Source organism: Gorilla gorilla, chromosome 6, assembly GCF_029281585.2.
Source record: "Gorilla gorilla gorilla isolate KB3781 chromosome 6, NHGRI_mGorGor1-v2.1_pri, whole genome shotgun sequence".
In the NCBI taxonomy this organism is placed as follows: domain Eukaryota; kingdom Metazoa; phylum Chordata; class Mammalia; order Primates; family Hominidae; genus Gorilla; species Gorilla gorilla.
Genome location: NC_073230.2, coordinates 27,840,157 through 27,865,479, shown reverse-complemented (window position 1 = coordinate 27,865,479; position 25,323 = coordinate 27,840,157). Strand labels below are relative to the sequence as shown.

Sequence of the window (25,323 nt, the reverse complement as noted above, 5' to 3'; positions counted from 1 at the left end):
ATAATTTTGGTAAATCAATATAAACTTCCAGTGGTATACAAAGATGTTCATATGTGGAAAACCAGCAGATCAGAAGGAAATGCCTAACACAATGAGCATCCTCAGTTTACCCTTCCAAAATTCTGCTTCTCTTAAGATCTTAGTTGGCCTGGTGTGGTGGCTCACGCCTGTAATCCCAGCTCTTTGGGAGGCTGAGGCAGGTGGCTCACTTGAGGTCAGCAGTTCCAGACCAGCGTGGCTAACATGGTGAAACCCTGCATCTACTAAAAATACAAAAATTAGCCGGGTGTGCGTGATACGCCTGTAATCCCAGCTACTCTAGAGCTTGAGGTAGGACAATCACTTGAACCTGGGAGGTGGAGGTTGCAATGAGTCAAGATCTCGCCACTGTGCTCCAGCCTGGGCAAGACAGAGTAAAACTCCATCTAAAAAAAAAAAAAAAAAAAAAAAGAAAGAAAGAAAAGGAAAAGATCTTAGCTAGTTAGGCCAATGTTTTTCAAGCCTGATGTGAAGACAAATCCTTAAAATTTTGCCCAGTTTGGGGATTCAGAAATCCAACCCCAGACATAATCTTGAGCTTCCCTTTTAGTATCTAATAGGTACAGAGGCAGATTCTATATAATTCTTCAATGGATTGTGAATTGATTCTGTTGGACTGTGAAGACAAAATGAAAGTTTAGAAGATTTTTGGTAATATAAACATATATAAAATAATAACAGAATTCCAACTTAAGGAGAGTAGTTAGCCCCAGTAAGTTTTTGTTGGATTTAATATTATGTTTCCACTGTTTATGGTTGATCAGAACTACACTGGACTAAGGCATTGCATACCTATGCTAGGCAAAATAACCAAATGTTGCTGTCTCCTTTGCCACTGGGGCAGTCTGACACACAGGTAAAAATCTGTAAATTTATATACTTTGTTTGGAGTAATAAATGGGTTCATACTAAAGAATTTAGAGTGGTTTCTTATGGCATAAGCTCTTGTCTTATTTTGATTATTCTTGGGAACAGACTACTGATGGGAATGAATTGTAGACACATTTGATTTTCTGTGATAAGTCCCTCTTCAGTCTCACTGTTCTTTTTTGTGACAGTGAGAAAGATGTAATTTAAGATGCTCTTCCTTATTTTACTCAACGTACTTTTCAGACATAGAAAACTATCCTCAGTGAAAACAAATCAAGCAAGATTTATTTTCCTTTTAGAAGATGAAAGTTTAAACAAGTTCTTAATTTTTTTTTTTTTTTTTTTTTTGAGACGGAGTCTTGCTCTGTCGCCCAGGCTGGAGTGCAGTGGCGCAATCTCGGCTCATTGCAAGCTCCGCCTCCTGGGTTCAAGCCATTCTCCTGCCTCAGCCTCCCGAGTAGCTGGGACTACAGGCGCCCGCCACCATGCCCTGCTAATTTTTTTTTAGTAGAGACAGGGTTTCATCGTGTTAGCCAGGATGGTCTCGATCTCCTGACCTCGTGATACACCTGCCTCGGCCTCCCAAAGTGCTGGGATTACAGGCATGAGCTACCGCGCCCGGCCTAAGTTCTTCATTTTATATATTGTGTCTACTTCCTGCCTTTCTCTTTTGTGCCCAAGCTAAAGGAAGGTGCTGTCTGGAGAAAACGAGAAGAGAAACCAGAGGTTTTTCCACAATGCTTTGGCTACAATTTAACTATTAAACTCTGCGTGTTAGGAAGGGAGTCAGAGAATTTGGGAAAGAGACTTTATAGTTGGCCCATAAATTCAAGGTAGCATAAAGCATATCTTTTGACACACTGTAAAACAATGAAAAACAGGTGGTATCGCAGAGGAGGATGCACCTGAGGCTTGAAGTAAAGGAACACCTGGATTCTGATCCCACTTTCTTCTGCTTATTAGTTGAACAACCTTTGATGAGTTTGTTTCACTTTCCTGAGTCTTGGTTTCTACTAATATACAATGTGGGTACTAACCACCTGCTTTATAGGTCAGGTGTGAGGACTAAATGAGGTCATGTATGTAAAGTGACTGGATCTTAGTGGAAAAAAGTAGCAGTCACTATTATCACAACATCTTAACAGAGGTGGTTCTATTCAGCAATGACCCAGGTTGAAAGAACAGATGTTTCTTTAAATTCTTTGCATTGAGGCATTCACTCTTCATAGGACTGATGACAGCATACAACCATCAACTCAAGAAAACAGAATATCTACTAAGGTGATTCTTCTAATCAAACTCTTTTGATAAAAATGCTAAAATAATTGTTGAACAATCAAGTGGCTGATCATAGAGACCCCAGCCGAGTCCTCTTAATAACTGCTGTATCCCAGATAGTTTAACTTCCCTGGCAGATTATTGCCTTACGTAACTGTGGACTTCTACTTTATCATTACGGCATAGGAAATGATGCAATTTCATGGTTATAATGTACATTCTATACCTATGACTTGATGATTCACTGAGCATTGTATGTAGAAGGAAATTTAGATAGCCTCTAGCCCAATCTCTGTTGACTGTCAATGAGAAAAGTGAGGCACAGAAAGCAGAAATGACTTTCCCAAAGCAAAAAGCTAGTTAGTGGTAGGGCCAGGGATGAACTTCAGATTCCTAATTCCTAATCTAATATGCTTTCTACTCCTCCTCTCGAGATGACATGGCACTACTTTGTACCTTGCCACAGAAATTGAGGTAAAAATTTTATTTAAAAAATTGTATCTAATATATACATACCTGATAGGCTTCCACTACCAAATTATTGAGGTTTGCAGCCTTTGATTCTATTTCACCAGCAATGGTGCCCGGCAAGAGGGGTAGAAGATCCTATAAAACATATCAGTAGCATTTAAACAATGACAATAGTATGTAATGGGTTAGCAACCAACAAATAGTAAATATTTTTGTAGTTATCAGTTGAAGGTGAACCATTAACTGAATGAAAACCTATAAGACACAAGAAAAATATAAGCAACCTAGTAGAGCAGCCAGAACATATACCCATGTAGTGGTTGTGTGTGTCTGTACATGTGCATGACTGTGTGTGCATCCGGAATCACTGTACATGATGACCTAAAAATCCAATCGAAATGCAGATGAGCATCTCCCAAATTTCTTCCATGGAATGTAAAGCCCAAGAGATTTTAAACATACAAAAGTTTTGAGGGCAAATAAGCTTGGGAAGTTCTGCATATGGTTTCTTCCACTTAGAAACATAAAATGCACATTTGCAAATTAAAAGTTTCAGAGTAGGCCTGCAATATCGAAATGATTTAACACTATTTAATGCAGCATTTCCCAAAACTTCTTTAGTTAGGAAAAATCATAGTCACAAGTGGAAACTTCATGGGGTATGTGTTCTTGATGGATGCTGCTTATTATGGAGAAGACCGTAGGTATTTTTAGGGAGAATGAGCAAAGGCTTTAAAGGTCTGCATGAATTGAAGATGAAGCAAAAATAGAAAAAAGCCAATCTGACTAAAGGGCACATATTTATAGGAAATCAGATGGTAAAAAGTTTTGAAATCCATTTATTCTTGCATTTTATCCTATTCACAAATATCCTTAAGTTCCTGCTGGATGCCAGCCATTACTTAGACACTAACAACTTGGTATCTCAAGTCATAAGGAAAAATGTATCATTTATAGATTTTAAAAATTCATTTATTAGACTTTTATTGAGCTCCTACTTTATACACTTTGGAGATGCCAAATCACTAGGTCACATAGTTTCCACCCTTAAGGATCTCACAAGCATATAAATGACAATTTCTTCACTAAACACTGTACATGTGAACAGGTGAAACAATAGAGATGTGCACAGACCCTAATGAGAGGGATACCTGGCCAGCATTTGAGAGCTGGGGAAGGTTGCCAAGGACTGTTTTCTGGAGGAGATGACTTATAAGCCATGCCTTAAAGTATGAGTAAGAGTTAATAAAGTAATGAGGGAGAAGGGCTTCCAGACATGAGAAGCGAGGGTGGGCAGCAAGAACAAAGGCACAGAGGAGAGAAACAGCCTGGCTGAGTGCTTGTGCACAGGAGGATTAGAAGCATGGCTGGAGGGATGAGAAGCATCCCTGCAAGGCAAGGAACAGTGGGGCAATGAGGCCAGAAAGGCAAGCAGAGACATGGCTTCATGTGCCACCTTAGAGATTTGGCCCTCTAATTCAGAGGGCACCGCTGAAACTTTTACTCAAGGGAGTACTGTGGTCACACTCGTGATTTCAATAGATCATTCTGGCAGCCAGATGGAGGATGGATTATCAGCCATGAGTTTGTTAGAACCCAGGTGAAAGGTGATTGATAAAAAAGATCTCTAGGCAGTCAAAGGAGGTGACTACAAGGGCATGCATGGGGCTCACACCGGAGCTTCCCAGGCTTTGGAGCCAGTTGATTCTGACTTTGTGCATAATTTAGTTAATAATAAACCTGGTTTTATGGTTTATCAGTTAATGGCAAATTTTTAAAGGAATAGGAAGAAACTGCTAGAGCCAATAATGCTGCCAAGACATAATGTTAGAGAAACAGCAAAGAGGAAGCAAAAGCTATAAAAAGCTGCATGGTATTTCAAAGAAAACTATTAAGCTTAGAGGTTAAGAGCAGAGGATTTGGGTTGTTAGAAACACTTGGGCAAATATTTAACCTCCCAAAATATGATTCCTCATCTTTAAAATGGGCATATTAAGATGACTGCCCTCATTTTTATGAGTTGCTAAGAGGGTTAGATTAATAAGTGTTTACAAACTCAATGCCTGACAATAGTTAAGTATACAATAAGTGGAAGCTGTTACGATTGCTAATAAAGTGGTTTGGGCCATTTAATTTTGGCCAGAGTCCTACTTCTGCAGATGTTAGTTTGTTGTTACCTTAAAAAGTGGTTCCATGGTATATACATTTGGGAAAACAAGGAATTAAATAAAGTTTCACTAAGTCAGACACAGAAAGAAAAATAGCACATGTTCTCACCCATAAGTGGGAGCTAAATAATGTGTATACATGATGTAGAATGATAGATAATGGAGACTTGGAAGGGTGAGGGCCTGGGAGTGGAGTGGATGATGAGAAATCACTTAATGGGTACAATGTGTGCTATTCGAGTGACAGACACCCTGAAAGCCCTGACTTCACCACTACACAATCTACACATGTAACAAACTTGCACTTGTACTCCATACATTTACCCTAAATAAATAAATAAAGCTTCACCATAGATTTCTAAAGGAAGAAGTGTTATGGTTAAAGTAGTGCTTTCAGATGATAAGGTAGGTAGGTAATAGGGAAACTGGTAGGGGGAACACTCGCTTGTGGCAAATGGAAATGGGTTCAAGTATTTATTGAAGCCAAAAAAATGTAATTTCTCTGCAGTTTTGAAAAATAAGTAGAGGGCACTGGGGACTGGCCACTGAGGGCAAATGTATAATTAGGGAGCAGATGGGAGAAGCAAAGATAGCAAAGGAGATGAGGGAGACCAAGTAAACAGAGATGCACAATGAAAATTAGGGTGTCATAGCTTCATGAAAATGAGAACAAGAGAGTTTCTAGGAAGAAAGAGCCTTAAAGATGGTGAAAAGAAAGCTATAACAGGGTTGCAGAGGAACAGTTCTATGTTGGGGGGTCCATGGCACCTCCAGTGTGACACAGTTGCTGTCTGTTTTGCTTGAGGGTCTCACCTGGCCCAAAAGACTCCAGACACCACCAAGATTATTCTTATGTGTGAAGGCTTTGACTGGCTCAGACACTTCGATGGCCCCTTTTGGTCCATTATGGAATGACCTAGACCAAAGCTAGGTGTGTCAGTGCTATTTAGAATTAAGCTGATATTCTCTAACTTTAACCTATTATGAGGATATGCTCATGTACCAGAATAAGAAGAAGCACTCTAGACATGCAAGATGCAAAGATGGATTGTGAACTACTTTTTGCCTGATAAGTCTTCTCCACTGTTGTCACATCTGAGACCACCCTAAGCATCAGGCTGGACTCAAGTGTATCCAATACAATTCTCAGTTCTCAGGTTTGGTTCTAGATGTTACAAACCTAAATAGAATTTATACTTAAATGCTAAGTTAAGACATTGTAAAGGATACTTTAGTAATACAATATAGAATTTAGATTGTACAAAGTATAATAATTCCAGAATCCTTATCTGTGGTTCTAAAGAAATGTCTTAATTTCAATTACCAATGAAAAAAATTTAATTTTCACATTTTCAGAGTGAACATACCTTATACCAATGAAATTGTTTTCCTTGAACTGCAAAGATGACATTAATGTTGTTGTCTATTAATTTCTCTGAAAGTTGGCCTAGTGAGGGATGTTCCTGTAATGAATAATAAAATAAATAAGGGAATGAAATTTCATAGCTCCATCCTATTCAAACATCTAGTATGAAGAAAACTGTATGACTTACATAAAAATGTGCCTGGGAAGGACTATGGTTTTACTAGAGACATTTAAATTTTTGAAAACATAACATCAATATCCATGTATTAAAATATTTTATAGACAAAAGTCCCATAAAAACCTGTAACTTAAAAAGATGAAGAGAGCTGAATTCAACTAACTAACAAAGAGTGAACAGCATCTCTTTAGATTAACACTGGACTCCAAGTGATGTAACTGACAGATAATTTAATATTCAGAAATAGAGACACGTTAGTGGCAATCACATTCTAAGGTGAAATTCAGTAACAAGTATTGAACTGCAAATATATATGCATGTATATGTATATGCCTATAAACATATATATACACATACACATTCAAACATCCACATATACTATATATACACATTTGATATATAACATGATATAGTTATATAACATATATATATAACATGATATAGTAACGCTCTTTAGAAGCAGAAAATGCTCTACTCAAGTCCTAGGTTTGTCACCTTACAACAAAAGTTCTCAATTCCATCTTCTGTAATATGTGAATGATACCTGCCTTCCATGATTGCTGGCAAGATTAAAAAGATAATAATAGTATGTGAACTATTTAGTGCATTTTCTTGCATGCAGTAAGTGATCAAAACTAATAGCAATTCTGATTCTTATTTCAACTGCTTATACAAGGTATAGATTACAGATTTCTCAACTGATCATTATGCTCAATATTTTTGTTGTATGATATATTTTATACCTGCTTTACTTTGATAAATAAAATTTATGTTGTGCCAACTGTGGCACTCTTTGTGGTAATGAGAAAGTTAGAGAAGAGTAGGAAAATTGAAATAAAATTTAGTTTAGAGAACATGAGAAATCTGATGATTACATAAATGGCTATCTAGAGTTATATAGTTAGATATATTATTGGTAATATTTTTTCTATAAATACTCTTCTAGAAATTAAAATGATTGTCTCGAATAACAAGTTCATAGCTAGATACTTATCAGAGAGATGATGTTAAAGTTCACTGGTAGTAGTCTCTCCTCATTCACTGGTGCCTAATGGCATAAGCCAAAGATTAGTATGTAACTGAGCCCAATTAGTATCATAACATTTAAGTTCAAATTACTCCATAGTTTTTGCTTCCCACTGCAGTCTCCAATGTTAACTGTATTTTCTTTAAGGAAAAATCCTGTTAAACCATCTTGGTAAACATTTCTGTATTGTGACAACTATGTGAACTTGGTAAAAGGGCTAGACTAACTAGTTTCACTTATAACGTAAGTTCTAAGTAACAAATAACACTTTATTTCTCTGTCATCTATAATTGTTGTGATAGAAACAAATCAAATTTTCATGAGTTGCCTTTACACATGATATGAAACCAACTAATGAAGAAGCTTAAAAAGTATTAACATGTGGGTCTGCATAAGAAAAGTTTTAAAGCAATGGAAAAAAAAAACTCCAAAAACACAAATTCTGCCAGCTAAATTCTTATTACTTGTTCCTAATAAAAGGCATCATCTTAAAATAGATTGATGACAGTTTGCATAATGCTAGTGAATAAAGAGAACAAGGAGAGGCAAGGTAAATCTATCTGTATTGGAAATATTTTTTAATGACAACAACTGCTTTTCAAGTATTTTTGCTTTGACAAGATAGTCACAGCTTGCTAAGCATTCACCCTTCTTAATTTTTGGAAACATTTGTATTTTAAGGAAAATTTAATACATGTTTTCAACCAGCTTTTACTTAACTGACATAAAATCAATATTTAAATGGCACTCTAAAATGTAAGCAGCTTTTGAAGACTTCTTAATCTCTTCCCCTTTCCAAAAACAGGAAGTCACTTTGGCCAAATGTACATAAAACTTAAATCTAGAAAGTTCTAGTTTGGTCAGAAGCTTATTAAGAAGATCAGTCGTGGTCATTAGAGAAATGCAAATCAAAACCACAATAAGATACCATCTCAGGCCAGTTAGAATGGCCATCATTAAAAAGTCAGGAAACAACAGATACTGGAGAGGATTTGGAAAAATAGGAATGCTTTTACACTGTTGGTGGGAGTGTAAATTAGTTCAACCATTGTGGAAGACAGTGTGGTGATTCCTCAAGGATCTAGAACCAGAAATATCATTTGACCCAGCAATCCCATTACTGGGTATATACCCAAAGGATTATAAATCATTCTACTATAAAGACACATGCATTTCAATACTGTTCACAATAGCAAAGACTTGGAACCAACCCAAATGCCCATCAATGATAGACTGGATAAAGAAAATGTGGCACATATACACCACGGAATACTATGAAGCCGTAAAAAAGGGTGAGTTCATGTCCTTTGCAGGGACATGGATAAAGCTGGAAACCATCATTCTCAGCAAACTAACAAAGGAAAACAGAAAAACAAACACCGCATGTTCTCACTCATAAGTGGGAGATGAACAATGAGAAGACGTGGACACAGGGAGGGGAACATCATACCCAGGGCCTGTCGGGGGTTGGGGGGCTAGAGGAGGGATAACATTAGGAGAAATACCTATTGTAGATGATGGGTTGATGGGTACAGCAAACCACCATGGCACGTGTATACATAGGTAACAAACCTGCACATTCTGCATATGTATCCCAGAACTTAAAGTATAATAAAAAAAAGAAAGAAAAGATTAGTCGAATTTTCAAGCCTACAAAAACAGATTTTTTGAGCCCTAGAGAGAAATCTCTTTTAAAAGAAAATTCCAAGTACCTCAAGGCAGATATTTAAAAATTACAAATGTATAACAGATGTTTAAATAAACCACTGTTGACAGAAGACCTGTGGATTAATGACCATTGCCTAAGCCCCTTCCCCTTTCCTTCATGAAGCAGCCTATCTTCAAAAAAGTATTTTATCTTTTATTTCACTAGCAGGAGACACGCTCCCTCTCAGCCAACTCTCCTGTTCTGGTGACATCACTGCTCCTGAACTCCAACTCCCTCTCTGTCTAACCCATTACATATTGTTTCTGTAAACTCTGAAAATAATTAATAGAGATAACAAGCACTTCAGGGGTAAAAGGGAGAAGGAAAGCAATATGCCAAGACAGCTGCTAAGTAATTAAGGCTGTGGGAAGTAACTTATAAATGTCAGAAGGAAAGAAGAGGTAAGAAAGATTCATTGGGGGCAATTTTGGGTAAAGAGATAACTGTGTACAGATGTATGGGAGAATTGCAATAATGTGTATATCTATGTGGATAAAAAAGCATTTAAGATTCTCTTTATACAAGTGAGATCCATAATATAAATTTTTATAATAGAATATAGAATTTATAGTATGGAATATTGTAATAAGATATAAAAACCAAACAACTTAAATAAAAACCTTTTATCTGCATGATTTTTTAGAGGAAAGAGGCAAATAGCATAGAAGTAATCAGATAGCAGACATTTATTTAGAGATGAAACTTTTAATGATGTGTCAGTCAACATCTGTCCTGATAGTTAATTTTTTATCTACATAGTTGTACCGTGATAACTGCATAGACCAGGGTTTCTCAAGAGTAGTGCTATTGACAGTTTGGGCTGGATATATTTTTTATTTGACAAAGGGGCTGTCCTGTGCATTGTAGGATGTTTAACAGCACCCTGGTCTCAACACAACAGGTGCCAGTAGCACCCTCTTTCCACAGTTATGACAGTCAAAATGTCATAACTTGATGAAATTGTCCTCTGGAGGGTAAAATCACTCCAGCTGAGAACCACACCACCAGCAGGGGCTCTGAAAACAGATTATCTGGGCTTCAACTTCTGGCTCTGCGATTACTAGCTATGTGACACTGGGCGGCTGTCTGAACCTTGCTGGGATTCAGTTTCCATAGGTATAAAGCAGGTGTAAACACTAGTATCTACCACTCAGATGGTGGAGATTAAATAGGTTAACTTCGTAAAGCCTTCACTTACCGTTCTGTAATTATTAAGACCAATGATGAGTAGCGGTTCATGTCAAACAGCTTAAAGTCTACTATGGACACTGCTATATAAGGGTGTGTGACTCCAGACAAGATGCTGATCCCTTTAGCACCTTTTTCCCTCCTCATTTATAAAGTAGAAGTAAAGCAATATCTACATTTCACTGGAATGTTGAATGCTGTTAACTGAACATAAAGAGACAAACACCATAGGTCTGCTCAAGAAAAGACAGTTTTTAACAAATGACTGCTTAATAAGAGAGATTTGGAGGCCTTTCCTAAAGGCAAGATATGCTCTTGGATGTGCTTTCCTTGACCTATGTCACTTGCTTATCTTTCTTACCTGGCCCTGCAGATGTTTGAGTTTGTGGCTCCTGGCAAATATGACATCAGTTGTAATCATGATACTCTATTTACTGAAGAAGGGTATGCATTGATTTTTGTAAGTTTTTCAATACTAATGGCAACAAAAAGCTTTCTGCTTAAGTATGACTTACCTACAACATCTAATTTAATGAGAATATTCCATTCTATAAAAATTTTTATCAAAGTTGAATTTTATTGTGTCACTTTTGCAAACCATAATTTTACCCCATTTGAAAGGCATTACACAAGCAGAGCCAGGCTACTTTGAGTCTGGCACGGGTGATTTCTACATGCAATTTTGCTTTCAATTAAAACAATTCCAACTAAATATTGTTTGCAGAGATCCTTTCCAGGCCACTCTTTTTGAGAATATGAGAAGCATTCAAATTAGTTCTCCTATAAAATTACTATTAAAATGTTCTCAGGCCAGGCGCAGTGGCTCACGCCTGTAATCCCAGCACTTTGGGAGGCCAAGGCAGGTGGATCATGAGGTCAGGAGATTGAGACCATCCTGGCTAACACAGTGAAACCCCGTCTCTACTAAAAAATACAAAAAAAAAAAAAAAAAAAATTAGCCAGGTGTGGTGGCACGCGCCTGTAGTCCCAGCTACTCGGGAGGCTGAGGCAGGAGAATCGCTTGAACCTGGGAAGCGGAGGTTACAGTGAGCCAAGATGGTGCCACTGTACTCCAGCCTGGGTGACACAGTGAGATTCTGTCTTAAAAAAAAAAAAATGTTCTCATGGTGTTTTCAGTTTGAAGCAGATCATTCAGCAAGCTGAAATCAGGTACTTTATAGTCTTTCGATGCCCCAAAAGATGGAACAATCGTTTTTAAAAGCTGCACATGGACTTAAAACTTTCTAGTTGTATTCCATACCTGGCACAAAATAAGTGTTCAATGAATTTGCATTTTTATTAGTATGCATCTGAGACAAACAAGCTGAGAAGCAGAAAAAGATTTAACATTTTCTGAAGTAGAAAAGGCCACGTCTCTGTCGGGAAACAGCAAACAAAATTAACAGATCTTTTTATTAAAAGATCACAATGATCTCCTCACATGGAATTCTGTCTGATCTCAACATTAGTTATAAATGTTTTCCAGACTTTGAAAATGTCAGAAATATCCCTTTCAGAAGGAATAAATGTAATAGCGTTATGAACGTTTGTTAACTCAGGTAGCAAAGTTATGGATTACATTAGCAAAGTAGCTTCTTAAGCTCTCTTTATTCATCTGCAGTCCTGGAAAAATTAAGTATAATTCCAAGTAGCTAAGATTCATAGTAAAAAGAAAGCTTCCTAAATGGCATACTTAAAAGTCAAGTACATGTTAAAGTTGCATGAGGAGAGGCACAGTGTTGACTATTTTTGCCAGTGAGAAAGCAAAACTGTTTAGTGCCTAATAGGCCTTCTGCAATTCTGCCTCCATACTATAAGATGCTGATCGACTCAGCAGCTAGTCTATCCAAATGAGCCTTCAGGAAAAGGAATGAACTATGAAGCCAGCAGTAAGGGGATTCTGAGGAGGTATATGATAGGAGGGATAAAGAATCACTGGCCATAATGTGATGAGGCATATAAAAGGCTGCATGGAAAAACACCAAGCCTAAACCAGTAAATACTAGTGAATATATGGTATGCACTAGTACATACAATAGGAATGTGGTAGGATCTTGCCAATTTGAATCTCGCTATTTAAAACTGTGAGTCACATCAACATCTGAAAATCCCATTGATAAGGTTCATTGGATGAACTCCGCATACTTGTTCCTTGGTCTTCTTTCATTGTTACTGAAGACCTTCATGCTATTCTTGGCCTCCACCAAGGGGTGGGTGAACAGTTTCTGGGAGGGCTCTGACTAAGGGTGGAAATAACCCTGGAGAAGCTGGGTGGGGAGACAGGGTGAAATTCCAAACCCTCAGTATTAATAATCTACTACATCATTAATAATTTTTGTATTAACATCTGCCATTTTAGAAAGAATGTCACATTTCAAATTGTCATTATTACTGGATAAATTATAAAACTATACTATTGCTAAAGTTTTTTTATTCTGGCACTTGATCTTGATGAAAAAGCAGTGGAAAATGTAATTTATTCAATAGTGTAACATCATTTGCCAGCAACCATATACAAGTATCACAATGTGTAAATATAAATTATTTTATATTATATGTTGTTTTACAACTTATGCAAGTCAAATCATCTGGTTATACTTTCATAAGACTGCAACCAGAAAGACAAGAAATGACAACAAGAACATTATTTTTCTTTTTCTTCTGCGTTTCAGTCGACAGACTGTGGCAAAGTAAAGAATGCAGATTTTAATATAAGATTGAGACAGACTAGGGCCAACTCTGCAATTTATTAATGTTTTAGCTGTTTATCCTCAGGCAACTTACTTAGCTTTTCTGACCCTCAGTCCTGCTGTTTGTAAAAGGAGGCTAATTATGACTACCTTATAGAGCTGTTGTAAAGATAAATGTGATGCTGTATGCAGAGTGATTGCTACAGTGCTTTCAGTTGAATACATACTCAATAAAATGGCAGTTGTTATTAGTCTAGGGTTCACATTGACCTTCAGGAAATAGCTATATAAGCAACAGAACTCTGTCCCATGTAATTTAGACATATAAAGGGTTTTTTAATCAGTTGTTTCCTTTAATAAATACAAACCCCAAGAATCTTGGTTCAGACTCCTGAATCAAGAAACTCAGATACCATTCAACATTATTGGCATTGGCTGCTGGAGATAAAGCCAAGAAGCAAAGTGTTTGATTACTTGTCTTAAACAAAATTAAAAATTCCTCCATAATGGCCAAATAGGGGAGGATAGAGGTCATTTTAAAATGCACAAATAAATATGCCTAGAGTCAAAGTCAAGGTAGCTTTCAATATAGAAGGTTCCAAAGCCAGGAGCACATCTTGAATGTATAAATTCATGGCCAAGGGATCAATCAAAATGCTTCAGCTTCTTTTACCTAATATGTAGGCAATGACCCTACAAATGAAGGGAATGAGAATTTTTAGGAAGATAATCCCTTAAAACAAAGACCTGGGGTAAATAAAATAAAAGTATCCTTCTAAGGTGTTAACAAACACATTATTCCTTGGATTACTCAATATACTACAGCAGTGACATGTGGAAGGGTCATTCCTTTAAATACTGGGAACAATGACCAAGAAGGTAAAAGGTCTTGATGTAATCATCCAATCTCCTGATGTCATAAGAATCCAGGCCCTATCTAAAATTCCACTGGACTTATAACTTATTTCCATAAGGTTCTATAACATGGTATATGTATAAAATTATGACAGCATTTCTTTGCCTAGGAAATCCTCCCTAGATGAGCAATAGTATCCTTTTAAATACAATTATGGAGAGATGACTTCAGTGACTTGGCAGAACTTCAAAAGAATAATACAATTTGAGAATAATGTCATTGTTACTTTCTTCTTAAAAAAATAAAAACTTTCTCTTTGTCTCACAATAGAATAATTCTTCCTGTACCCTCTCCTACTCCCCAATAAATAAATTAGAACTCTACCATCAATCAAAAGAGGTTAAATAGAAGGAAGGATAGATAAGAAATGACTAAGTAGAAGTAGGTGGGTCTGTCAAAGTGAAATAAGGCTGAGTAGAAGAGAATTATGGAAAGACACTATTGGAATAACTCCAATTCTTGAATTTTTGAATTCAATCTCTAGTTACCTTTTAAAATCTTTATATTTTGATACTACTTTCAAGAAACTAAAATGACCAAGGGTTGAACCTGTTTCATATGGTAATACAATTGCAACTCTAGAATTTCAACAGATCTGGTAGGGTATTGCAGATGAACTGGTGATCTATTTAAAATTTACCCATGGGAACCACACAAATTTCAGCATAATTTTCATGCTTCTGATACTGTGATTCCCAAACTGTGTGTGAGTTGTCTTGGTGCACTGCAGCACACTCCCAAGGGTGGCAGGAAAAAATTTAAATCTTCAGGAGAAATACAGTGACATTCAGCATGTATCAGGTACCAATGAAGAACTAGTTGGAGGGAGTTCATGGTTTTAAGATTACATTTGGTTCTATTCTTTTAAATGACATTAATCTTTGCCAAGCTGGTCAACTTGAAAATCAACATGGAAGAAGAAATCAGGGTAGTGATAACCAATCTGATTTCAGGATTTGAAAACTTCTTAAGTTACTTACTAAAACTGAAATGTGTATCTCTACACTTGATACATTTGTATTATTTTTAAGGAGATACTAAGTTGTTAAGACATAAATAGTTGAGTTATTTGGACTTAACCACTTAAAAAACAGAACTATTAGGTATTTCTTTTGACCCATGGGTGTCATGGAATAAAATCACTGAGAGACTAGAGTCTCATGAACTGAGAAAGTTGGAGAGGTTCTGTTTTAACATATGCAAGAATATATAAATAAGTGTCAACATCAGAAGTAAATGATGCTTTGGACTGTTGATTCTTCACAACTAGAATTAGATAATGCCAGGGAAGATATGGTTCTAGGTGATTATATTAAATATATGATTCAGAGCTTATACTAACCCTCAGGAAGCAAGCCAGATAGTCACTGATTTAAAAAGAGACCTTAAATAGATAAGATGCAGCGAGGTAAAGTACAAAACAGAGAAAGCCTGCTTTGTTTGACTCTCTTTCTCTCTTGTCTTTTTTCCCTGGTTTCTATTTAGTTTCTACCTATTGTACTGTGAGGTTTCCTCCTTAAAATGTTTGTAGATATCGACCCCGTAGACCTGGTTTATTTGTATAAAGCAAAGGTATACTTTTTTCCCCTTTCTTAGAATTACATAAAAAGTAAAATCTTGTATCATTTTTATTTTCAACAATTATACAGTGCTTTGTCATTCATCAAAGAGTCAGCTACTAGAAATTGTCAAACTGTTTTATTCATATATTTTATTGATCAGTATTTATAGATTGCACTGTTCCATAAATTCTCTCTCATGGCTTATCCTTGTTCTGTATCTTTCTTTTGTAGGTAATTTCCTGGTACAAAAATAGTTGAGTTGCCAATTTAAAATTGTACTTTAACCAAAAGAGTCATATCTACTAAGCGGTTACTGCTACATTACCATGGTTGTCGATTTGACGTAGACGTTGTTTTTCAGATGGCAGTTTCCGTCATTGGGCACCACTATGCCTGCCAATTTGCTATCAAGAGCGAGATGAGATGTCTGATCTGTCATCACCAGCAGCAATCTTTTAGCCTCTTTTCGCCATCCGATATGACTCTTAAAAATAAACATGTAATTAGACTTTGTACAATAACACAGATGTGTACTGTGGTTTTTACCTCAAGTAAACATTATGTTTGAGTTGACGAACAGTAAGTCAGGCTAGAACGATGTGCGTGGGTACAACGCTGCTGCATAAATAGCTTTAACTTTTATTTGTACATCCTCTATTTTCCGACAGCCATGTGACCACACTAGTTCCTGGCTAGAGATTTCTAGTGCTCCACTGGGAAAGAAGAATAACATAGATTAAAAAGTAGGAGAGGCCAGGCACGGTGGCTCATGCTTGTAATCCCAGCACTTTGGGAGGCTGAGGCAGGCGGATCACGAGGTCAGGAAATCGAGACCATCCTGGCTAACACGGTGAAACCCCGTCTCTACTAAAAATACAAAAAATTAGCTGGGCGTGGTGGCGGGCGCCTGTAGTCCCAGCTACTTGGGAGGCTGAGGCAGGAGAATGGCATGAACCCGGGAGGCGGAGCTTGCAGTGAGCCGAGATCGCGCCACTGCACTCCAGCCTGGGCGACAGAGTGAGACTCTGTCTCAAAAAAAAAAAAAAAAAAAAAAAAAGTAGGAGAACAAGCTGAAGTGAGGAGGGCAACAGTCTACTTCTAGTTCCTCCTTGGAGTGTGGCGCATGAGAAAAGCAGCCCTTTTGGAAAGAATTTTCGAGTTCATAACCTATTCTTTCCCTTTTGTCTTTTCCTATTTAAATCCCTCCCTGAATTTAGCCCCTCTGTCCCAAACACATACCGAAATGAATCACCTTGGTGAGGAGTAAGAGATAGTATGATATGTTTTCTTCTACACTACGTTTTCACTCCACAAATCAAAGAGAAAATAAAACTTCTAAATTCTTTGAAAATTTTGCATCTTAGCAAACACTCGATAATGTGAAACGTCTTACTTCACAGACAGCTGCCTGAAGCATGGCGTCAAAACCTCCTTCTGGTGTATCTATGTTTCCAGAGATCTTCTGTCTGTGAACTGCTTTCTCAAACTCAGTGATGTTCTCTGTCAAAGACAGCACATGGATGTATCCATGGGGAGGCATGCAGTCTAAATTGTAGTCACTGTGTGGGAAAAGAAGAAGTGTGAAGTTTATTTTGCTCTTCTTAAGCATTCTGGAATACTTAACAGTAAAATTGTACAGTTGTGTGAAAAGGGAGTACTTCTTTTGTGCCAGGGAAATTTTATACGATGAAAATATATGCTTATAAAATTAGAGATAAGCTCAATGCTGATGACAATTTCTTTGCAAATAGGAAATAAGACTATAAGCATTTGGTATTCAAAAAAATAAAGATGATTAAACATGTTTTTTAATATAGGACAGTTAAAGGCTTTCAATATTTAATCTGCGCTGTGAATTTTTAAGGTGAATATAAGAATGTGCAGTGATTTCTTATCATTGAACAGCTGAGAAACACTTCTGGAAAATGCTTTTGAGGAATTTAGTTGAAATATGATATTAGTTTTTTTTAATACTGCACTAATTTTTAAAATGATGCTTGGTGGAATTATTGATGAGCAATCAATATTCATTAAAATTATTTTGAGAATCTATGATACCCAGAAAGTAAGAATGATTCCTCCTGTACCTTCACCTCAAGAAGGCTTATGAAACTCCATTGATGGATGCATCAATCCTGTTCCGGTACAACATATGACAGAGCTGTTTCGGTAAATTGGAACGTGTATTGTAAAGTAATCTAAGCAATTTGTAGAAGCAAGAAAGATAAAGTCTTTTATGAAAAAAGATCCATACAGATTCATTTTTCTGAAAATTCCACAGGCTAATGGCAATATTGTGTGAGACACTTGTATTTTTAAGGTTAATTCTTCTTTCATAGTGGGACATATTTAGAATCAGAAATCTAAAATGATAAGAAAAAAGGCTCTTTCTAAGCAATCAAATTCTCATCTTTTGACCCACTTTCTTTGTGATAACTGAGATTTCTTTGTAGTCACATCATAGACAACATCATTATCCCCAGTCACAGTACAGTAATGGAGAGATAGATGACGTGTTGGCACAAACTCTTTAAAATGTGTCAAATCATAATTCAGCAATTTTGGAGCAATCAAAAAATAAAAATAGAGAATTTCCAAAGAGGTATTTATATACATGGCAGCCTAACTATTGAAGCTTCGTTCAAAGTTACTAACATTAGGTAGGGTTTTTTGCTTGTTTTTGTTTTTGTTTTTTTTTGGTAATAAAAACTGACTAAATATTTAAAGAAATATAAAATAAAAAGCCCAATCTACAGTTCATCTCAGAAGTTTTCAGATATGAAGAAACCTCCCCACCTCACCAAATATTTTTATTCTTATTTTATAAGATAAAAATATAAAATTTGGTAAGTTCTTTACATTAAAAACAAAGTGAGATTTTATAAGCAAAAAATTAATTTAGCATATCCACATCAAACCCTAGATACCTGCATTGATTATGAATCCTTTCGGGGTGGATGCTAATGTATGGTGAAACTGTTTTATCAACATATGAGCCAAATCCAAGACGAAAGTCATGGGAGAAAAATGCCATTTTTCTAGATAAATCGTTTCCAACGGAATTTAATTTTTCTATATTATTGTGCATTGATGCTGAGACATCAACAAGATAATAAAGATCCACAGGATATTTCTTCAGAGGATGAACTTTCAGCATAAAATTAGCTTCGGCTCCTAGTTCAATAGAAGAAAAACATCATGTAGTCTTCATTTTAAACTTTTCAGGATAAGCTCTTAATAAATTAGTCACATTCTAGCACCTAGCACAATCATCACAAATTTGCACATAAAATTTGGAATATGCTAGTGTAATTATAATAATTATAGTATAATTATTATTCTAGTATAATTATAAGGCAATTTGAAAACCATACCAATTTATTGGTCTCCAAATCCTACAGTTCATTTGCCACAATTCTATAGGCTGAATAGGGATAATAACAAATGGGCCAGCTCCATATAAATGTAACAGGGTATTGTATCATTATATGAACCTCCATTGCCTTAGTAGCTAGAAAAACACAGTGGAAACCAGCAAGCGGCATTCGATCTCAAGACAGTGAGGGGGATGTACTTGTGGAATGACTTGAGGAAAACTGGGAAGGTATCTTTAAAAAAAGGTGATCTCCTATTGGATAAAGGCATAAATTTATTCCTTTGGGTTAAAGTGTATTTACACAGGAGATGAGAAAACTCTGGTACTGTGTAGTACAACAAGCTATTCAAAATAATCAGTACCTCGTCACTAGTTAGTTGGTAAGATTCTTCCCATCAGTTAGCCAAGTGAAGGAATGAGACAGTGGGCTAAGGAAAGGTGCCCTGTAGTGCCACATGGAGGACCTGGGGAAGGTAGGGGTCAGCATTTGTCCAACACACAGTAGGTGTTCAATGAACACATGCTGAGGAGGGGGCCCATGAGCGAGACACCCACCTGGCAAAACAACTGGATGAAGAGAGGGGGCTGCCACAAGGACAAATGTCGGTAGTCCCCGCAGGGAACTACAATTTTATTTAGTTCTCTGTCATATTACTGTTTGATACAAGGACTTGGGTTGTCCCCCCTAACCCCCTATAGAGTTGGTACCTCTACTTTTAATTTCAAGTATATGGTGAAAAGGCATCTATTTAAATGTAAGCAATTTATAATTTGTAAATGTTACTTTTTTAAACTATTAAGCAAATGCTTTGTAAGTCATTATTTTTCCATAAGAATATTCCGAATGGAAAACATTTTTAAAATAAACATTCATTTGTATACATAATTTACTTATTTAAAGAACCTTCTAATTCATCAAATTATATTTTTGGTGTTAGTATAAAATAGCAATATTTTCTTTTCGATTATTTCACAAATCAGATGTTTTTCAGCCAAATTACCTACTGTATTCAAAATAATAAGGTTTTGCTCGTATATAATAATAATTATGGAGAAAGGGACTACTCATTCCTAATTTGCTTTTTCTGTGCAGGCAACCCCTTTAGTGTAATGCTCCTATGTCTTGGCCCATATTTGAAAGGAGAAATAGGGCACACATGGCCCAGCCCAGTCCATTCTCTCATCCCTTGCCTTCAGAAGCTAGGCTGCCTCCTGAGAGCATATCCTATATTCTGCTCTGCTTTTGGGCTTCTGTTGGCAGAAAGAACTGTTCCTGTGGCAGTGTTCTGCAATTTGAGTGGAGAAATTAAATTCAGAGGAATGTTAGACACTGGTACACTGGGCCAGATCGATGAGAAGTAGAAATTCAACACTACTGGGAGAGCGGTTCATGTTCAGGGACTTGAACCTTGATGTGTGGATCAGCGTTTCTTTGTTTTTGTTTTTCACTCAGACAAAAAGTGTCGACTCTCCCTAGGTGAAATGCTGTTGATGAAAAGTGTTGCTATCTTTGTAGATTTTAAAAAGATTGTTTTTGTAAACCGGCCACATGGTATCATGGTATTTTTATCTTGGTGAATCGTTGCAGTTTATGGTGGCTCTGTCTAAAGATAAATGGCTGTTTTCAGAGGTATTGCTAGATGTAATAGATGGTCAGCATATTGTGCCAGGGACCCAGCAAAGGTATAGGTTGGTGACCTCAGCAAACAACCAGAGCCTGTACAGCATCAGCAAGGGCACAGTCCTTGGAGGTAGGCTATTCGGGGCCCTCCAACCAAATGCTAGCCACACAAGGGCCCTCAGCAGAAACCAGCTGCTCATAGCCTAGCAAGCAAATTCCGGTCTCGCTGGCCTCAGCAAAGAAGAAAGGCTGTGAGAAAGCACTGCCAAATGGTTGCGGTGTGAGAGTGTGGGCTGCTGTGGCTCGATTTTGGATTCTATATTCTGGCCTTAGCACGTATACCGGGCTCAGCTGAGGCCTTGGTAGAGAAGTTTCTAATAAAGAGGAAAAGAGTATTTCCATACACAGGCCTTTTAGTAATCGCTAGCAAGAATAATAATTGATACTTTTACACTGCAAGACCCTTGAGCTTGCTGTGAGGGTCTAGCTTTAAGTAGTCAATTCAAGGTAAATAGACCTAGCTAGGCTGACCCCAAATCATGCTCTGCTTGATAAGGAGAAAACCAAAGGGGTCAAGCTTGGATTACCATGTCATGCCCATTAGTTTGAGATGGTCCTCATAATATGCTCTCAAGTTGGCTTTGGATTATATAATTATAAATAAAGGAGAAAACTCTTGGGGGCAGGTGTCCTAGGCATCAGTATTCCACAGTAAGAGGACATAGAAATACCTTTTTGCGGCACTGTGGATATTGTGTCCGTTTGTGCACCCCCACTTAACCTTTGTGCGTGATCTCATGATAGAGCCACTTATAAACTATTTTGGACAAGATGCCTGGGCATAATTTTGGAGGAGAAATGGAATAGGGTACAAAACATGGGCTTAGAGTGACCCTGGAAATAATTTAATTAATGAAGTGCTATGACCCATTTCAGGGTTTCCAGGAAAATCTCCACTTCCCATCCGTGGTTTCAGAGTTAGTACCAAAGGAACTCTAGTTGGCATGGGGACGTGGCTATATGAAAAGGACAGCAGAAATGTCCTGATAGACCATGGATCCCTGCCCTGACAGGGACAGCACCCTCAGTTTCATCACGTGCTTAATGGCAATATCCATTGGTTGTAAACAGAGCCTGGAAATGTTAGGGAGGGGAAGGAAGGGAAGGGGAATGATTGCTCCTCACTTTTCCTCCTTCCTCCCAAGTAGGACAAGCCCCATGACAATAACCCCCTCCCACATTCACTCCTCCTCAAGCATAATATATGATTTTCAAAGCCATTTTACCTAAAGAATTTTATTAATTTTGCACAAGCCATGTTGAATATATTTCTATTAATACTTTACCACTATCTGGGCTATTCCAGCTATCAGGTATTATTAAACAGTTATATGTAACTGAATTTGTTATATAAAGATTAAACTTAACCTGGCATGTGCTCTCCAGATATTTTTAGTTGTAAGGCACCATGGGTTAATATTTGTATTGAATATTAATAGATGATATGTCAGTGTTCCCTTTTTAATTTCACATTAAATTAATTATAGCTGTTCTTGTCATTTTAGGGGGTTTGGGTGTTGAAGATAAAGGGTAATGATTACTTTAAATTTCTGGTATCTTTCTTTGCCAGTCTCAGAAAGTAACCTAAGTAAGTTTCTACAACAGAAAACAAAATTCTGGTGATGCTTCAGTTGTTTTTTTGTTCATGTACTTTGTTGCCATACTTCATTCTTTTCAATAGTTTTCTGTTTTTGGAATACAAGTAAATGTGAAGAATCTATTTGGGTGTGTGTTTATGTGAATGTCTTTAAAATATCATTCAATTCTTCTGAATGCAGAGCTATCTAATTTTCCTTTTTTTTTTTTTTTGGAATTTGAATCACATTATCTCACCAATTTTAGGTCTTTTTTCCTATATTAAACAATCAATTCTTACCACTAAACATAGGTAAGGCCAACTTTGAGGAAAATAGTTATAATTGACTATAATTTGGCACCGACCATAACATTTCCTTTTTTTTTTTTCCTTTATGAATGTAGAATTTCAAACACAAGGTAGAATCAGGTTAATTTCGACACTATGTTCAAACTCATTACTTTTGACCCAGTGAAGGGTTTAAGAGTTAAGAATCTAGTAGTTTAGTTTTCACTCACTTTCCTTACCTATTATTCATCAAGTTAAACATTTCAATTGAACTCTAGCATGCCAGAATACTGGGATATATTCCTATCCATCCTTGCCCTTCACTGTCTTTTTGCCTGGATTATTTCCATACCCTCTTCATTTGTCTACCTCTATCGTCTCATTTTCCAGCCATCATTATCTATACCACCGAGTCGATCCTTTTAAAATGCAAATTACTTATTTTTTGTCAACAGCTCTCCACCAGATGGCCAATGCCCAATGGCTAAACATGTCAGATCGAAGTTCCTACATAATACTTACTCTTGTCTACATCTTTAGCTCTAGCAAAACAAATCTGCTTTACTTCCCCATATACAGCCTACAAATGCATACTCCTATGCCCTGCTTGTGGTCCTTCCTCTGCCTGTGGTGGCCCAACCTCTTCTTCTTCATGTAATTACCAGTTAAAGACACCACTCAGTAATCTGCTCCTTCCTAAACTGAGCTGAGGGCCCCGCCCCTGTGTTTCCATGGCAACTGGATCATACCACCATTTTAGTGTTTACCATACAATTATGAGACTCTAGACTGGACATCTTTATCTTTTTTTTTTTTTAAGCAGCTAAGAGCTACTAAATAAGGTAATCTATGTAAAATATTTACCCTAGTATTGCCTATATAGTAAATGCATATGTTAGTAATTATTACTTACTACTAGATTCTAAGCAACACTAGGGTAAGAACTGTTTCTTCATCTCTGAAGCCTCTGTAGTTGGCACATACATAGTCCCCCATAAATGTTTTATAACTAAACTATATTTGAAGCACATTTTGGTTCAACATTTTACAGGGCCCACATATTCACCACAGAAAGAAGCCAGCGTCTAGAATTTATTTCCCACAGTGTAGGCAGAGCTTCCACAGAGTTTCTCTAAGAGGAAAAGAGTATCATCTGGCTCCCAACTCTTCCTGCCACCACTTATATTATCTCCAGGAAAGCTTTATCCTCATGCCTTTTGAGATTCTAAGAACTCAGACACTCATTTCCTTCCATTAATTTTAAAGGGAAGAAGTGAGTCTGTGGCAGAATTAGAAAGAAGACGTGGAGGAGAGGTGATGACCTACTTAGAGCTATTGCCAGTGATTGGTTTGAATACAAAGAATAAAAAGTGGTTAAAATGAGTTTTTAAACTACTCAAAGAATGGTGTGAGCATCTCTGATGTACTGGGCACAACGAACATGACTGCACACTAGGAAAAGATAAGTAAAAAAAGATCTGCGTAAGATGAAATTTTAAAACCAAGAGAAAATGTGGAAAGCTGTAAGTGGAAGAATGATAAGCCAATTTCTATTCATTATACTTCAGCAGGGAAAGGAGAAGGGCCCCCAAATGGGACAAGTTTATAATGGCAAGGTACAGACTCCAGTACATTTCCTAATTTCTGTGGGAAATAAAGTGAGGAATGTGTGCCAGGGGGTGGAGAGAAAATGTGCAAGTTCTGTTTTGTTTTCTAAATTTTGAAATTAAGAAACAGGTGAAGCATATCTGGAAAATCTTACTAAATCTGCACTAAATTAGAAGATTCTTTTTGCACATTATTAAAACGAACCAAGTTTGAAACATTTTCTTAAGTTAATGAAATATAGGTTAAACTAATCCTTATCATATACATTGTATTATTTCTGAATTAGAATTAGAGAATTCCCTTCTCTGTCCTATTTTCCTAAAGAGTTAATATCCAGTTTCCTTAGAGAACATCAACTAGGATCAATAGTCTATTTCTGTTATCATTTTCCATAAGATTCATAAGTGAAAATAAGAAAAAGTATATTATAAGAAGTGAAAAGTAAAGAAAATGTCATTTTTTAATGTCATTTAAAACATCCAATTAAAATATAGTCCTACTAACATTTTTTAAGAAACCCTAGTCAGTACATGATGTAATAAATATATTCATGAAAAATTCTTAACAGATGCTACATTGGAAGTCATAAATTTTTATCAGAGAAGAATAAAGTGATAAATCAAAATTAATATTAAGAGCTCAATGCATTTTCCACTTAGGTATGCATTATATCAAGCCCTTGATTCTGATTCATCTCATGGTGAAAAGGACTTTCACATCATGGAGTATGTTTCTATATATCTGGGGTTGCCAACATTTAGCTTTATATATTATGCCCTAAGATGGATATGTCTTTGATGTCAAATTCATTTTTTAAGAACATATTTTCAGTTTAATTTAATAAATATTTGCTATATATGGGGGTTATAAACTAGTTCTGCCTCATGGAGCTCACAACTATGTTGGAAAGATGACTTACACACGTTAGACAATTATGCTAATTTGCACATAGAAATTCAAATAGTAATGGGAAATTTAATACAATCAAGCTCCACAATGACTGACATAAAATTATTTCTCTTTTTTCACTCTCCTACTCCCCATGATCTCTTCCCCACTGCGTTCACTTACCATCTCCTGTTGCTGCCTCCTGTTTCTCTTCTATCTCCAACCCCTATCTCTCCCCTGAGCTTCAGCCTCATATAGCTAAGTCTCTCTCTCTCAACTCAAGACATCCCAGTTTAAATCAACACCACTTCATTCATACAGATTTCCCTACCACACTAAGTTGCTTGCCAGATCCTGGGAGTCCCACATGGCCTATCAATCACCAACTCCTGTGGATTCCACCTCTCCATTCTCTCTCAAGTTTACCTAGTTTTCTGCTGTGTCA

The 25,323-nt window shown here is 36.7% G+C and overlaps 1 protein-coding gene and 1 non-coding gene across 2 annotated transcripts in view; both read right to left on the bottom strand.

Moving 5' to 3' along the window:
• The window catches only part of ITGB8 (integrin subunit beta 8), an 85,063-nt gene that overhangs the window by 18,416 nt on the left and 41,324 nt on the right, over positions 1-25,323 (bottom strand). The window contains exons 4-8 of the mRNA XM_031013288.3: positions 18,389-18,635; positions 16,855-17,020; positions 15,787-15,945; positions 6,194-6,289; positions 2,704-2,793 (exon numbers count right to left, since the gene is read on the bottom strand). Coding sequence (XP_030869148.1) covers positions 2,704-2,793; positions 6,194-6,289; positions 15,787-15,945; positions 16,855-17,020; positions 18,389-18,635 — 758 coding nt within the window. The remainder of the gene's footprint in view (positions 1-2,703; positions 2,794-6,193; positions 6,290-15,786; positions 15,946-16,854; positions 17,021-18,388; positions 18,636-25,323) is intronic.
• On the bottom strand, positions 20,283-20,353 carry LOC115935472 (small nucleolar RNA SNORD56). Its single transcript, XR_004071097.1, has one exon. It is a non-coding gene; the product is annotated as a small nucleolar RNA SNORD56 (small nucleolar RNA).